Source organism: Littorina saxatilis, linkage group LG1 (assembly GCF_037325665.1).
Source record: "Littorina saxatilis isolate snail1 linkage group LG1, US_GU_Lsax_2.0, whole genome shotgun sequence".
NCBI lineage: Eukaryota > Metazoa > Mollusca > Gastropoda > Littorinimorpha > Littorinidae > Littorina > Littorina saxatilis.
The window spans coordinates 35,441,558-35,459,057 of record NC_090245.1 but is presented as its reverse complement, the minus strand read 5'-3'; the positions used below and the strand labels follow the sequence as shown (position 1 = coordinate 35,459,057).

The 17,500-nt window shown below is 41.2% G+C and overlaps 1 protein-coding gene and 1 long non-coding RNA gene across 2 annotated transcripts in view; one reads left to right on the top strand and one right to left on the bottom strand.

The window, feature by feature from the left end:
* The window catches only part of LOC138973299 (uncharacterized), a 62,350-nt gene extending 46,737 nt beyond the window's left edge, over positions 1-15,613 (top strand). The window contains exons 6-7 of the mRNA XM_070346052.1: positions 1,817-1,959; positions 9,251-15,613. Of these exons, the coding sequence (XP_070202153.1) occupies positions 1,817-1,959; positions 9,251-9,377 (270 nt within the window). The 3' untranslated portion in view covers positions 9,378-15,613. The remainder of the gene's footprint in view (positions 1-1,816; positions 1,960-9,250) is intronic.
* A 1,133-nt stretch (positions 15,614-16,746) lies between these two features.
* LOC138968301 (uncharacterized) overlaps positions 16,747-17,500 on the bottom strand; it is a 4,729-nt gene continuing 3,975 nt past the window's right edge. Inside the window, exon 4 of the long non-coding RNA XR_011456129.1 lies at positions 16,747-17,500. This exon is cut by the window's right edge and continues 151 nt beyond it. This is a non-coding gene — a long non-coding RNA (uncharacterized lncRNA).

The following is a 17,500-nucleotide window of genomic DNA, read 5'->3' as shown; positions in this document are numbered from 1 at the left end:
TCTCTCTCTCTCTCTCTCTCTCTCTCTCTCTCCGTCTAATCCACCCTTACACAATACATCCACCCCTCTGTCTCCCTCACTCTACCTCCTTGGTGCCCCTCCCCTTTCCCCTGAACCCATACAACTTTACTGTATCCGACGTTCGCTGAGACAGCAGCTTCAGACAGTTTCCAGTCGTATTTGATCCACTCCAGGCCTGCTTCTGTTTGCCCAACCTTATTTCTCCAGAGAGACACTGAGAAGCGATGCGTTTGAACTGCCCAACGAGTGATATTTCGCATGAGTGTTTGGGCAAGGAGGCGAAGTGGTTTTGGTGAATGCTGAGGCAAAAATCATAAAAGAGAAAAATAAAGCTTGTCTGTTGCCAAAAGATGGGAAAAGATGTAGGAACTGGAAATGAGGTGTGTGTGCTTTAGGACGGGAAAGTTTCACGAGGGAACCCCAAAATAGAATAAGACCAAAAACAGAACAAGACCAAAAACAAAAACACACAAAAAAAAGAGCCGGGGGGAGAGGAAGAGAGACAGGCAGACAGACTGAGAGAGACTGACAGAGTGAGACAGACAGACAGACAGACAGACAGACAGACAGACAGAGCGGATAAAAATAGGAATCCCATAATTGAAGGGCAAGGGGAGGTGCTGGGGACCGGAGAATCAGATAATGGAAATATATTTGACGTAAGTCTGACGATTGGGATTGGAATACCTCCAGGAAGGGCCGGCTGTATGGGCGCTGATGTATGACAAAGGTATACAAACTGTAAACATTTTACGAATCGAAAGATACGGCCAGTATTTATAAAATGTATAATTCATCCGAGTTTTGCAAACTGTGTGTAAAAGTGCTATTATTGATTATTTTCAATGAAAACATTCCTCGTGAATAGTAGCTAAAATCACTCGAATATTTTCCGACTTTACGGGGAAGAGGAAATGGAGACAGATCAGCACGATTGCTTGTGGGAAGTCGAGTCCAAGATATTCTACTGCTACGCTGTGATATTCTTTTGTCTATTCGACTTATATTGTAATATTTTATGTATTTGTTAATCTGATTCTTTATTTATTCATTTTTATTTCCATAAATAACGTGCTATTTGTCTGTTCATTTCGCCGTTTCTTCTTAAAAACATGAATTCTGCTATTTAAATCATATATGTATTTAATGTATTTAATTGTGTTTTTTTCTTTATAGTAGACGTATTCCGGAAATACCTCTGTCGGGGTTTGTATCGAGAAATTGTTAAAGAGTGGCCCTATACTCTTTGCTTTTAGTGACGGGCATGCTTTCAACACGTGCCCTTTGCAGGGCCGGACTACCGGGGGGGTTATGGGGGTTGCGCAACCTCCCCCCCCCGGCCCCCCCTAGCCTAAACCTGTACCTCACTTATTAAAAACATTTTTTACTATTGTTTATTTTATGCCGTTTCATGCAAGGAGCGACCATTTTCCTATCTCAGAATATGACCTACCCATCAACTTCAGGGGGCTTCGCCCCTTGACCCCCACAAGGGGCTCTGCCCCTTGACCCCGCCCCCCTGGACCACCAGTGGCAACCCCCCCCCCTCCTCTTAGCCTAGTCCGGCCCTGCTTTGTCCACGTGTTTCAGACATACCCCCCCCCCCCCCCCCCCGCCGCTTGTCACTCGCCTGTAATGTCACACGTAGGACATTTTACACACTTAAAACAAGAGTGCTCACTCTTTCACAACCCATACAAAGCCGACATCCGAACATCGTCTATTCAAAGTATGTATAAATCACGTGTGTGTATTTCATTCACTGACTTGATGACGAGACACTCTCTGTGTACAGGTGTCGGATCCTGACAGTGTGTACGTGGATCCTGAGGACAGGAAGCTGTCGGTGTACATTGAGTGGCAGGAGTCCCACCTGCTTATCGCCCCTAACTACAACAGCCAGGATGACATCACCAGACTGCACAGACACCAGATGTCGTGAGTGATGCAACATGTCTGCTTTAAGGATGACACTACTTCTCTTTAACTGATAGGGCCCAGAGATTGTGCTTAGCCACTTTTGAAATATATGGAAGCACGTTTGAACCCGGTATCAAAAATGAGCACTTCTGAAAATGGTATCGCAGATAACTACTACTGAACCCGGCATTTCAAATAAGTACTTCTGAAACCGGTATTGAAAATATGCACGAACCCCGGCTCCCGGTCAAAATGAGCATAATACAAACTGAGGTACATAGGAAAAACATTAGCCAGACTGAATAAGGAACGATTAACAATGGGTTCCGAAATAGGATTTAGGAGACCATCTTTTCTATTCACATCGGATTACGTTTTATCGAACAATCGTGTTTTGACGAACTCTGGTGTGCATCAAAACCGACAATGTATAATCTTTCAATATAACACCATTTGGTTGGAGTTCTCAAATGTTACCCATATCCCAGTTTTCCAGAATCACGAATCTGTTTTGCAGTTAAAATAGCCTGTTCATGAAAGCTTTGTAAATATCTGAGTATCAAGTAGTTTAGACGGCCAAGGTCCACATTTGGACCCAATGGACATAAAAGGACGATTGGTTTAAACAATTGTATTCAGATAATTGCAAATAACAATACCGCATACAATCAATGAAATAAATGGAGCACATCAACTTAGCTTAAAAGCGTGCTCTTAAAAACAATATATCATATCTCATTTGGCAGACGAATACAAGGACATTTCAGTGATTTGGCTTACCATATCGTATCTGGCTGAGCTCTTACATGGGAGGCCATCCCATCCGCACTTGTTCACAAACCAACAATCAACAGCCGAAGTACCGGCACGGTTGGCCTAGTGGTAAGGCGTCCGCCCCGTGATCGGGAGGTCGTGGGTTCGAACCCTAAGACTTTAAAATTGGCAATCTAGTGGCTGCTCCGCCTGGCGTCTGGCATTATGGGGTTAGTGCTAGGACTGGTTGGTCCGGTGTCAGAATAATGTGACTGGGTGAGACATGAAGCCTGTGCTGCGACTTCTGTCTTGTGTGTGGCGCACGTTATATGTCGAAGCAGCACCGCCCTGATATGGCCCTTCGTGGTCGGCTGGGCGTTAAGCAAACAAACAAACAAAACAGCCGAACTGCTTCCTGTGCACTATTAATTTGAATTTGATGAATGAATTTGTTTGAAAAAAAGCCACGTTGTACCTTTCTTTTGGACTGTCGTTTGCTACTTTATCTCCGATTTTACGATGAATATAATCTGTCTTTCTTTCTTTTTACATTTAGTTTTGACTAAATGTTTTAACATAGAGGGGGGAATCGAGACGAGGGTCGTGGTGTATGTGTGTCTGTGTGTGTGTGTGTGTGTGCGTGTGTGTGTGTGTGTGTGTGTGTGTGTGTCTGTGTGTGTGTGTGTGTGTGTGTAGAGCGATTCAGAGTAAACTACTGGACCGATCTGTATGACATTTTTCATGAGAGTTCCTGGGTATGATATCCCCACCCTTTTTTTTATGTTTTCCATAAATGTCTTTGATGACGTCATATCCGGCATTTTGTAAAAGTTGAGGCGGCACTAGCTGTCACACCCTCATTTTTCAATGAAATTGATTGAAATTTTGGCCAAGCAATCTTCGACAAAGGCCGGACTTTGGTATTGCATTTCAGCTTGGAGGCTTAAAAATTAAATAATGACTTTGGTCATTAAAAATCTGAAAATTGTAATTGAAATTAATATTTTATAAAACGATCCAAAATTACGTTTATCGTATTCTTCATCATTTTCTGATTCTAAAAACATATAAATATGTTATATTTGGATTAAAAACAAGCTCTGAAAATTAAAAATATAAAATTATTATTAAAATATAATTTCCGAAATCGATTTAAAAATAATTTCATCTTATTCCTTGTCCGTTCCTCATTCCAATAACATATAGATATGATATGTTTGGATTAAAAACACGTTCAGAGAGTTAAAAAGAATAGAGATATAGAAAAGCGTGCTATCCTCCTCAGCGGAACCGCTACCGCGCTTTTCTGGATTGTTAATTTTACTGCCTTTGCCACGAGCGGTGGACAGACGATGCTACGATTGTACGGTCTTGCGGAAAAAATGCAATGCGTTCAGTGTCATTCTGTGAGTTCGACTGAGCTTGACTAAATGTTGTATTTTCGCCTTACGCGACTTGTTTCTATTTATTTTTGTGCTGGCTTTACGTCAGTATTCAGTCCCCAAATCACCCTGCATGGCCGAAGGATGAAGAAAAGGGAGTGTGGTTGTCGCTTAGCCGTAAACACATCTGCACTGGACGTGTTTGTTCGTACGCTCGTCAGCTTTTCTTTGCACCTGTCGCTGTTTTTGAGCTTAGGATCAGTTTAACGGTGGCTTCACCTCCCTTATCACTAAGTCATTCTCATTTCATTACTTTATTACTTTATTGTCCCATCGCTGGGAAATTCGGGTCGCTTCCTCCCAGTGGAAAGCTAGCAGCAACGGAGTCGCGCTACCCAGGTGTCTGCGTGTTTAGGTGTATTCAGCCACCTGCACTTATGGCAGAATGACCAAGATCTTTTACGTGCCATTGTGATGACACGGGGGTGGGACATGGCTTCCGTCTCTGGGTCTGCACATGACCCGTGTCCATCCGTGGAATGGTAACATTAAAGCTTTTGAATGGAAGTGCAATCCAGGCACTTTATGTCACCCCTTCACACCTAAGATGGTTAACACCCTGAATGTATCCGGCCACGGTGTGTCATTACATTATAATACCCAGCAACAACCGTAGGAACAGAAGTATAGATAGCCTAGTTCTCCCTAAAACGGCAGTTGACACTCGCTTTATGTCACTCCTAAAATCACACCCGTAACATCCAGCGTGTTTTCAGTCACTGACGTCTAACAAACGACAACGACATTTGGAACAGAAGGACGGTTCACATCGTTCTCCGGGCCCCAAACGACCCTTTCAGCAATCACAACTCTCTCCGGAATTGATTCTTTTACCATTACCCCATCACGTCTTGGCCTACTTAAACCCGACTGTGGACAAACTTCCAGTGCAGCACGTGCAAGTTGGAAGACTGAGAGACAATACAATTGCACCGCAGAGCACGTTGAAAAGATAATTATGGAGATCACTCTTAAAAGGGTTAAAGGGAACGAAATGCTTCCGGAATGTCAGGCTAATTGGCAGAGCGGTGACGGTTCGTTTAATTTTTGGTGAATCTGGAAATGTCTCACACATATACACAGTTTGGAAGAGAAATACCAAGCTAGGGTTTTGACAGAAAGAAAAAAGCATAATATTGAACGAACACAGCATAAACGGCCTAATTCTGGCAAAAACATGCAGATATGAGCTAATTTTTCACTGTGGCGTATATTGGATATTCCCTAAAAGCTCAATATATATATATATAGCTAAACTTGCCTCATCTTCAAGTTATACAATTCTTCCACAGACCACAACACCCTGACATAGGTATTTCGTGTATTCAGCTGAGCACGCTTATAGTTGCCTAAGTTGTAGTTGTGTACGTTAAAGAAGAAGCAGAAGAAGAAGAAAACCGAGTGTGTGCGGTTGTCTCCTTTTTTCTGCTGATGGCGAGGTATTTCCCCAGAGTGTCACAACCTGATTTTATTGTCTAACTGTATCGGGTGAGACAACATCATGAAATATTCACAAGAGTGCGTCGTACTTTTTGTCTGTCTGCACAAATAAAAGGTGACGTTATGGTCAGGCAATGACGATAGCAATGTAGAACTGCGAGCGACAGACAAGTTACTGTCTGGGGGGAGCCTTCAAATGTCCACCACCACTTTGTTCTTTAAGCGTTCGTTTTGCATTTGTTGGCACAGTACTGTTATGGGCGGTGTGTTAGGGATTCGAGTTCCAAACAGCCGCGTTTGCTGTCTGTCAGTACTCTCTCTCTCTCTCTCTCTCTCTCTCTCTCTCTCTCTCTCTCTCTCTCTCTCTCTCTCTCTCTCTCTCTCTCTCTCTCTCTCTCTCTCTCTCTCTCTCTCTCTGTCTCTCTGTCTCTCTCTCTCTCTCTCCCTCTCTCTCTCCCTCTCTCTCTCTCTCTCTCTCTCTCTCTCTCTCTCTCTTAGACTCAGCTTGCTCCTGGCTTCACCTCAAGAAACTGTTGTTAGAAATGTATCCTTGTATTTGTATAAAGCCTTTAAATTAAGAGATGTTGTAACCTCTTAGTTAAATACCGTGTAATGTATGTTTTAATCTGTAGTGTTGTGCGATTATTATGTTGTACCTTTTTTGCACCTGATGAGTTACATTATTTGTAACGTTAACCATTTGTTCACACTCCTTCATAAGGGGCTATGGCCTATTGAATAAATTATCTGCGTCTGCGTCTCTCTCTCTCTCTCTCTCTCTCTCTTTCTCTCTGTCTCTCTCTCTTTCTCTCTCTCTTTCTCTCTCTCTCTTTTTTTTTTCTCCCTAGTCATAGTTATAGTAAAATAGTTTAGTCCCTCTTTAGGGCGAGGGCCAAATGCAAAAAAAGCATATCTATGCTTATTCTTGTCAACCTCGAAAAATAAAGATTTGTCATTGTCATTGTCAGTGTCTCTCTTTCTCTCTCTCTCTCGCTCTCTCTCTCTCTCTCTCTCTCTCTCTCTCTCTCTCTCTCTCTCTCTCTCTCTCTCTTTTGGGAAGGGATCAACCAATACTCATTCACAAATATCTCCAAATGATTTTAACAAACACTTCATTTCGCTAGCAGACAACCTAAAATCTTGTCTCAATCACAATGATTCCCTTGATACGGATGATTGTTTTGAAAAATTAAAAACATTCTGTGGACAAAAGTTGACTCAAACTGACACGTTTTCTATTCCTCCAATCTCAGTGCACGAAGTAGGAAAACTGGTAGAACAAATGGCGAATAAGAAGTCAATGGGTCCAGACAAGATTCCAGTCAAGTTGCTAAAACTTGCTTTACCTTACATTGTCGATTCCCTAACTTATGTTTATAACCTAAGCATACAACAAAACGTGTTCCCTTCTATTTTAAAGTGTGCAAAAGTATTACCCCTTCCAAAAAATAAGGATCTTACAGACCCAAACAACTTTAGACCTATTTCCCTCTTACCTGTTCTATCTAAACCCTTAGAAAAGCACATACAAAAACACCTACTGGCATATATGGAACAAATGAATCTGTTTCATCCTTTTCAGTCTGGGTTCCGCTCTAAGCATTCCTGCCACACCGCCTTAAGCTCTTTATGCGAGACTTGGCTGTCAGCAATAAACAAAGCAGACATAACGGGAGCGTTGTTTTTGGACTTTAAGAAAGCCTTTGACCTAGTAGATCACTCACTTCTACTAAAGAAATTAAAGTGCTATTTAAAAGACGACTCAGCCTGTGCCTTTTTTGAATCGTATCTTTCAAAACGGAAACAGTATGTATCCATTAACTGTAAAACTTCGTCAAATGAGTTTGTCAGAAGTGGTGTCCCTCAAGGGTCTGTATTAGGACCTATCTTGTTCTGTATTTATATAAATGATTTACCCCTTCATGTGTCCGATGAAAAAGTTAGATGTGAGTTCTTCGCCGATGACTCTTCTGTTCACACCAGTCAAAAATCTTTGGAATCCGTCAACTCTTCTCTTCAAACAAGTGTGGATGAAATCACTGAGTGGTGCGTTTCTAATGCAATGATCATTCATCCGATTAAAACAAAGAGTATGGTGATAACCACGAGACAAAAACACCAATTAAGTCCTTTACAATTACAACTGTCAGTTGGTTCAACTCAAGTGCAGCAAGTTAGGGAACATAGATTATTGGGTGTTACCATTGATCAAGAGTTGAAATGGCAAACTCATTTGAGTAATATTTGCAAACTAGTATCAAAAAATGTGTACCTGTTATCAAAATTAAGGCATTACGCTGATTCTGCAGCACTCAAAATGTTCTATTACGCCCACATAATGCCTCATATAAACTTCGCATCGACACTTTGGGATAACTGCAGTGATGTTCATTTAAAAAGACTCAATTCCCTGCATCGCCGAGCTGCAAAACTTATTCTGCATGATTTGAATAGGTCCACGGATGATAAACTAAAGCTCTTGAATTTCCTCCCCTTGAAAGATCAGTTGACGTTAAACAAGGCTGTGTTCATGTATAAAATTCTAAATGACGACTGTCCTAAATATTTGCAATCACATTTCAAACATGCCACAAAAAGATATGGGTCCCAAAAAATCATCCCTCCCATACCTCGCATAGACCTCTACAAATCGAGTTTAGCCTTCTCGGGAGCGTTTCTCTGGAACTCCTTACCCCAAAGATAAGAAATGCAACTTCAGTGAAAATGTTTAAGAGACAGTCTCGTTCACACATCATTCGTGAATGAAATGTCTTGTTCGATTGTTATTTTGTTAAACATTTTGTACTAATGTTAACGGATGTGTAGCTGATCGGAGCAACTTATTCCCAAATGAAAGGTATAACTATGTCAATGTAATTTTGTAATTTTTTGAGTTCTCCTTATGTAATTCCTTAAATGCACATTGTGTTGCATTCTGTACAATGTATTTCTGTATTTTATATGATTGAATTTATATTTGTAATGTGCGTCTGTCTTTATGTGTTGTATAAAGGACAGGTTGGAAGAATAGGCTTTGCCTAAAACCTTTATCCTTTTGTAATAAAGTTCTGAGTCTGAGTCTGAGTCTGAGTCTCTCTCTCTCTCTCTCTCTTTCTCTCTCTCTCTTGCATCCCAAGGTCAGATTGTAAGAAAAGGCGTAGCCTTAAATCGTAATCCTTGTTAAATAAAGTTCAATTCAATTCAATTCAATTCAATTCCATTCAATTCAATTCTCTCTCTGTCTCTCTGTCTCTTTGTCTCTGTCTCTCTCCCTCTCTCTCTCTCTCTCTCTCTCTCTCTCTCTCTCTCTCTCTCTCTGTGTCTCTCTCTCTCTCTCAGAGAAAAATTGTCGGAAACGAAAAATTAAACGAGGAAGCGAAAGAGGTTGGCTCATATTCGAGAGTACTGCTAATCTGTAGGGTTATGTTACAGCCGATAGAGTCTCTTGTGTAGCGACGATGTGTTGACATTGTATTTAAAGTCTTGGTAACATGCGTGTACCAGACGGGAGATTATATGCCTAGAACGTTTCTCGTGTGGTGTTGGTATCTTACATTTTATTTAAAGTCTGGATAATATGTGTGTTCCAGACGGGAGATTAGGCCTAGAACGTTTCTCGTGTGGTGTTGGTATCTTACATTTTATTTAAAGTCTGGATAATATGTGTGTTTCAGACGGGAGATCCTGGCCCTCCAGGCAGAGAACTACGCCCTAGAGAAGCAGCTGTACAGCTATCAGCAGTCCATCGCCAAGAAAGACTCCGGTGGGCGAGCGAAGAGCTTTGATTACGCACAGAAATAACGACACGTTCATGTTAAGCACTGTGCAGGTCTGTCGTTATCATTTTGCAAGGACAGCAGCATCGGCCAATTGACTGTTAGGGTGCATTGATAGCTATAGGCTTCGTGCATGGAGATTTTATGAGACTAAAGAGTCTATACTGACGTTATGTGAAGAGATAATGATTTGGAAGTGCAGCCGTATGCTGGTGAAGGATGGTTGATACAGTAGTGACACAGAGAGAATATAAATGAGTTAAAATTGAGTAACGAATAATTAGATTACGAACAGACCTGCTTGGTTATGGTTTCCACAGCTCCAACGCAAAAAAGGGACATATGGAAACCAGACAATGTTTGGGAAGTAGCGAGACTTTAAAACCCTTCGAGTCACAAATGCAATCAGGAGATATGCGTCGGTACCAGCACCCCAGAATGAGCACCAAGCGGCCATTATAAACTGACGAGGTCCACTAACTGAAAAGACGGTTTTGAGTTCGTTGAAGTTCAGTGACCTCAACAATGAAGGCACGCTCCATCACAATCGGCTGCAAAACCGAGAAGGTGACAATGTGCGACTGTCACACCTTCTGTGGTTGGTTTTAACCGTGTTTTATTCTGAGGTTCGCAGGTAGTTTTTGCACCCAGGGCACCAAGGGGTGTGACAATGTGAGGGCACACAGCAGCACTGGGCAGCGCTAGTGACACTTGATATGGTACAGACACGACAGAACAGCCGTAAATCTATCCAGCCCGCATTGCCAACGGACGTTGCCCTTTAAGTTCATTAAGCCGCTGGCCGTTGAAGGGCGTCCATCAATCTTGGCAGGCAGAGGCTGCGCATGCGTCCTACAAAAACAGAGTGTGGCAGAAATGGACCGAGTTGTGGCAAAAATGGACCGAGTTATTGCAAAAATGGACCGAGTCGCCCGCACAACTCTTGAGATACAGCCCGGAAAAATTGACAGAAGAACGTCCGACAAATGAAATCAGTATCCCACACAGCCCACTTATTTCGTCCAGATGGGAAATGGGGATGGAAAAAAGAAAGAACATGCCTGGATTACTTCACTACCTGACTGACAAGAAGGGCCCGTACGCAGGTTCCGGACAAGTGAAATCAGTATCCCACACAACCCACTCATTTCGTCGAGAAATGGAGATGAATACAAAGAATGAACATGCCTGGATCACTACACCAGCTGACTGACAAGAAAGAGTACACCTGTTCCGGGAAGACTCGAAGACTGCGTGCTGGATGAGCTAGTTGCTTCCGTCTTACTGTTATTTGAACAAGTTACATTGTATACATTATTATATTGTACATGTGCACTTTGTTATCATTCCTTTCTTCTTCCTTTTTGTTTTGCACGTGTGTCTTCTTGGTTTTTACGCACGTGCACTTACAAAAATGAAAACTTGAAATATCGGCGGTGAAACTGAATCGACACTGATGGTTTCATGTCATTTTTGTCCATCACAACATCGTATCAGCGATACTGTTCTTGTGATGTTGGGTATGCTTTGGTGCATACGTGGAACAAACATGGTCCTGAACATGAATGTCCAAATACGGCAATGCAAGGAAAAAATGGCAAGGATTTAAAAGAAAGGAACATTCAAATGTATAAGCTAGTGCACGTTTACGTGGAATTATCTCCAAGTGGAGTGGGCTTTCCAGGTAAAGATTATACCTGCGCAGAGTCAGCGGCACAGACGACGCACTGCAGATGATTGATGCTGCGATAGGGATTATGACGAGAACTTGGCCTGTTTTCTTTTCACGCAACGTGTAGCGGGCTGGAAACAATATTTACCTCAATAATCTGCAGTGCGTCGCCTGTGCCGCTGACTCTGCGCAGGTATAATCTGCCCCTTAACTCGATGCTACACGTACTGCATTGACCCCAGGTCAATTGCCTTAAAAGGAATATCAGCTGTTCCTTTCAGGGGCCAATGATGACATCTTGCCTGCAACACGACACGCTATTCTTGATTTAGACTGCGCTCAAGAAAAGAAGTTGGATTCCCATGTGAACACAAACATCCCACATTTTTCATGAGCATTGGATATTACTTTATTTCACGAATTATCAACTTGTGAAGTTCCATTTCTCCTTCTAGCTCAAAATTATTGAAATGATTCTGGGTTTTTTATGATTAGAATGTTATGTGTTACGAAGTGCGTGATCATAGACATACTAATTTTGTCACATTTGTGATCGACGTACCGGGCCACATTTTTTGCACACTGTATCAGTGAGCTAGTTTTGATTGACAGGGTCGTTTAATAATACATGTATCAGCAGAATTCTTTTTACGGGTTTCAAGCTAAGCAGCATAAACACCATTTTATCATTTATAGTTTTGTTTTCGTCTTTTCAAAACTCTCTCTCTCTCTCTCTCTGTCTCTCTCTCTCTCTCTCTCTCTCTCTTTCTCTTTCTCTCTCTCTCTCTCTCTCTCTCTCTTTTTTGTCCGTTTGTCTGTCCGTCTGCTGGTATATTTGTATCAGATGTACTCTCTCTAACGCATACTCAGTTGCACCGTCTTTGCTATCAGTTGTCTTCGTCAACAATCAAACAAGCATCACACATTTTATACGTTGTATGTTTGTTGAACCTGATTATTCTGCATGTGTTGTGAATGAAGGCTCTCTTGGTAATCGAACAGACTGCGTGTAAGTACTTCTTTGTATTTTCTTTACAGTTAATGGATTTTAATATATGGACAGACTTTCTTTTCTTTTCGAAGACATCTGAGCACTCATATACATTGTTACTGTAATTACGTTGTTATACTGACTGCTGCACAGAATCCGTGTATACATAATAATACTCTATGCTGTGTTCATGATTCCTTCTTATATGGTATATATGTATGCACTCTGCGTGTTTTGTTTATTCTCTCTTGTTCTTGTGAAGATGATCGTAAGCAAAGTGCTTTGTTTGAAGACCGAATTTTAGCATTTCAATAAACCGTCCTCCCCGGTTAAACAATGATACGTACACCACCACAAATCCTACTGGGAATAAGAGCGTTCCTCCACTTGAACGTTAACACATACCAAAAATCAACAACTTGGCTGCTTCCGTAACGTCTAGCAGAATTGATTTCGCAAAAAGACACACGTTTCAGGTGCAAATATAATTCAGTAAACAAAAAAAAGCCATTCTGTACAGATAGCAGCCAGGCTTTTCTTAAATGTTTGCTGTGTGTCCAAGTGTAAATGCCCTCTTATTGTATGTAAAGCCCGAACAGATCCTTTACACGAGAAGGGTGATAACTTCAAGCAAAAGTTTAAGCTAGACCGGAAAAAGTACATAGGCTTAGAGGTTATTACTTATTACGGATGTTTTTGTGGCAGCTTATGAGATGAGAGATCAAGGCTTTATTGTGGAACGCCAAAAGGCCCACGTTCTCGAGATCGAACCTCGAGGCTAACAGACTCGAAATTACCATACTCGAGAACGTGGGCCTTTTGGCGTTCCATACTTTATTGTCGTAACGCGAAAACAGAACCCCAACGCCCGTAAAAAAAAAAGTCTTCCTTATATTTGTTTAAGGCACCGTTCTCCCCATGTAAATGATTCGGCTTACCGTCTTAGGTCTTGCCAGGCTTTTACACGTGGGAAGAACATGTCTCCACTTGGACACATACCTTCTTCTTCTTCGTTCATGGGCTTAGACTCCCACGTTCACTCATGTTTTTAGCACGAGTGGAATTTTACGTGTATGACCGTTTTTACCCCGCCATCCAGGCAGCATACGCCAATTTCGGGGGAGGCATGCTGGGTATTTTCGTGTTTCTATAACCCACCGAACTCTGACATGGATTACAGGATCTTTTCCGTGCGCACTTGGTCTTGTGCTTGCGTGTACACACGAAGGGGGTTAAGTCACTAGCAGGTCTGCACATAAGTTGACCTGGGAGATCGGAAAAATCGACACTCTTAATCCACCAGGCGGCAGCGACCGGGCTTCGAACTCACGACCTCCCGATTAGGAGGCCGACGTCTTACCACGACGCCACTGCGCCCGTTGGACACATACCAAAAGTCTACACCATGGTTGTGTTTTTTTCTGTGTAGAGATTGATTTTGTGTGTGTGGATAAATTATTATCTTAAATACGATTATTGTCAATCTGCGAAAGTGCTATTGTCAATCTGCAAAACTAATTCACTAAAAAAACAAGTCGCGTAAGGCGAAATTACTACATTTAGTCAAGCTGTCGAACTCACGGAATGAAACTGAACGCACTGTATTGTTTTACCAAGACTGTACAGCTTTGTCAATCCCCGAGTGAAGGAAATCGCTCACCTCGCACGTGCAAAACGTAGTGATATTGACACGCCAGATTAGCGCGGTAGCGTATTGTGCCAAGCAGGAAAGCGCGCTTTTCTCTATTGTTGCTAACTTTCTGAGCTTGTTTTGAATACAACTATCATATCTATATGTTTTCTGGAATCAGGAAATGATAAAGAATAACATGAAATCTTTTTTGGATCGATTTCTTAAATTTTAATCGTAAGACTAATTAATCTATTTTCGTTAATTGTGATCACATTTTAAGAGTAAACATGACATATGTATTTATATTTTTAGATTCAGAATGTGATGAAGAATACGATGCAATCACTTTTAAATTAAATCTGTTTGCGAAAAATCGATTTTAATGACAACTTTAATGAGCAAACTCATCAATTAATTTTTAAGCCTCCAAGCTGAAATGCAATACCGAAGTCCGGGCTTCGTCGAAGATTACTTGACCAAAATTTCAACCAATTTGGTTGAAAAATGAGAGCGTGACAGTGCCGCCTCAACTTTTGAAAAAACCCGGATATGACGTCATCAAAGACATTTATCCGAAAAATGAAAAAAATTGTCTGGGGATATCATACCCAGGAACTCTCATGTAAAATTTCATAAAGATCGGTCCAGTAGTTTACTCTGAATTGCTCTACACACACACACACACACACACACACACACCACGACCCTCGTCTCGATTCCCCCCTCTATGTTAAAACATTAAAAAGGTCTCACTCAGCAAAAGAAGCACCCTGGTTGTTGCGTTGTGGAGCGATGGTTTTATTCCATGCGAAAGCCTGAACAGAAATGTGGGGGTGAACATGGTCGCTGACACGAGAGAAAAAAGTATCTTCAATGCATCAAATTTGCACCTTGATCGTTCTTTAAAGTTTTCCGTATAAAACGTATAAGCCTACATCTTCATCACGTTTGCTGTGCATTAGATGGTTTAGATACCGAAGTACCTGTAGTCATTTTCGATTGGCTTTTTCTTGAAAGACAACGTTCAAAATGTGATCAGAATGATTTGCCCTGTTCGCTGGAGTTATCGGATGATTTACGCGCAACGCTGCACATAGTGAATGAATTACGACTTAACATGTGTGGCGGTGTATAACGTAGTTTTTTTTCTACTTTTGTTTTGTTTGGTATTTGACAAAAATGGATACCAATGTCCTATATATACACAGGAACACAAAATGCCGAACAACATGGAACAAAACTGTTCTTCTTTCTTTCAGAGTTTGAACATTTCGTGCTTCTGAACCCACTCGCACACGGTACCCATGCAAGTGTGTGGAAAATGATCCGCTATACTGCAGCGCAAACTTATTCTCAATCATCAAAAATAAGTTCCAAAAGTTCAAAATCGTTTGGCATTGGCGTCGATATGTAGCCTAGAAAGACACTGCTTAGTAGTGTGAGTGTACATGGGAGTTGCTGTCCATGAAGGAGATGCAAGAGAAGAAACAGGAACTGTCTTAGTAGCTTAATGACATACGATACCGAAATACATGTACAGCCTGACGGTGATCTTACGAATAGTTTTCAACTGCTGATATTAGGATCACACTATGACGTCTTCTAGAAATGTGTTTAGCCTTTGACGTTGGAGATTTCACTTTGGTAGAGAGGGTACAATAAGACGTCTTGGTTTGTCGTGTCGGTTCTCATTTAAAGGGCGTGTCGGTTCTCATTTAATTAAAGGGACACAAGGAGCTGAAACAGGTCGGTGTGCCCCTGCTTTTCTGATCGTCCGTGAAGAACAGTACGGTTCATTACTTCAAACCCCATACTTGTAACGGTTATCTGCGGATGAATGTGTGAAACATTCTAAGAATGGTATGTACAGTTGTTGTTATTAAAGAGCACTGTTTTACAAATATTGCACTGTTTGTTCTGTTACTGTTGTTGCAATCTGTTACATAATAAACTTTTAGATACATTCTCGTTGTTGCCTTAGCTGTTATTTGGTGTAGGTGGTTGCCCGTTTTAGTATGGCTTGCTCTGTGTAAACATAGTAGCATCCACGTCGAGTAGTTTACACACACACACACACACACACACACACACACACACACACACACACACACACACACACACACACGCACGCACGCACGCACGCACGCACGTATGCACGCACACACACATACAAACACACACGTGCCTGTCAAAGCCTGTGTTATACTATTTTCAGCTCTTTTTTTATTATATTTAGTCAAGTTTTGACTAAATATTTTAACATCGAGGGGGAATCGAAACGAGGGTTGTGGTGTATGTGCGTGTGTGCGTGTGTGTGTCTGTGTGTGTGTGTGTGTAGAGCGATTCAGACTAAACTACTGGACCGATCTTTATGAAATTTGACATGAGAGTTCCTGGGTATGAAATCCCCGAACGTTTTTTTCATTTTTTTGATAAATGTCTTTGATGACGTCATATCCGGCTTTTCGTGAAAGTTGAGGCGGCACTGTCACGCCCTCATTTTTCAACCAAATTGGTTGAAATTTTGGTCAAGTACTCTTCGACGAAGCCCGGGGTTCGGTATTGCATTTCAGCTTGGTGGCTTAAAAATTAATTAATGACTTTGGTCATTAAAAATCGGAAAATTGTAAAAAAAAATAAAAACTTATAAAACGATCCAAATTTACGTTTATCTTATTCTCCATCATTTGCTGATTCCAAAAACATATAAATATGTTATATTCGGATTAAAAACAAGCTCTGAAAATTAAATATATAAAAATTATTATCAAAATTTTTTTTTCGAAATCAATTTAAAAACACTTTCATCTTATTCCTTGTTGGTTCCTGATTCCAAAAATATATAGATATGATATGTTTGGATTAAAAACACGCTCAGAAAGCTAAAACGAAGAGAGGTACAGAAAAGCGTGCTATTCTTCTTAGCGCAACGAATACCCCGCTCTTCTTGTCAATTCCACGTGCACTGCCTTTGCCACGGGCGGTGGAGTGACGATGCTACGAGTATACGGTCTTGCTGCGTTGCGTTGCGTTCAGTTTCATTCTGTGAGTTCGACAGCTACTTGACTAAATATTGTATTTTCGCCTTACGCGACTTGTTAGTGTTCGTCTCACACACAAAGGCAACACGAAAACGTGTGTGTGTGTGTGTGTGTGTGTGTGTGTGTGTGTGTGTGTGTGTGTGTGTGTGTGTGTGTGTGTGTGTGTGTGTGTGTGTGTGTGTGTGTGTGTAACAACAACCGAAAACTGAAGAAATACAATTTTAAATATAGTTATCGGAACATACCAACTGCTGATTTGAAGAGGCAACTTCATTATAATTTCAGATATTTAAACAAAAATATACGTCTGTTGATAATGCCGAGCATTTCCTAACGAGAAGAGTCGGATAAGTTTGTAAATAACTGACTCAATTAATATTGTACAGAATAACGTCGGTCCACATAATGTAAGCTTTTGTTTGAGTTTGTGCCGTACATTTTGTTTTTCTTATAGTATTATCACAAAGTTTAATTGAATAATTGTTATACAAACCAATCAGCTAAAAGTCTACTTTGCCGAGTTGTGTATCGGAGGAAAACCTACAATGCAAAATACAATATTTAAAATAAGACAAATGGAAATCATGAAAATGTGCTCAGAAGTAAGCGAACAATGAGCCGGTGAATGCAAGTGCACGCACAGTCCAAGGGAAGCAACCGTGCAATTACATCGCCTGTGGCTTTTCGACGGCTTCAGCAGACTTTACAGGCATGACCTGCCCTAGGCCCTGTAAGCTCGATTTTGCGCTCGTAGTGTAACGCAGTTCTATGGACGAGTCGTCTTTGAACGGGTTCATCGGGAAAATAGTTT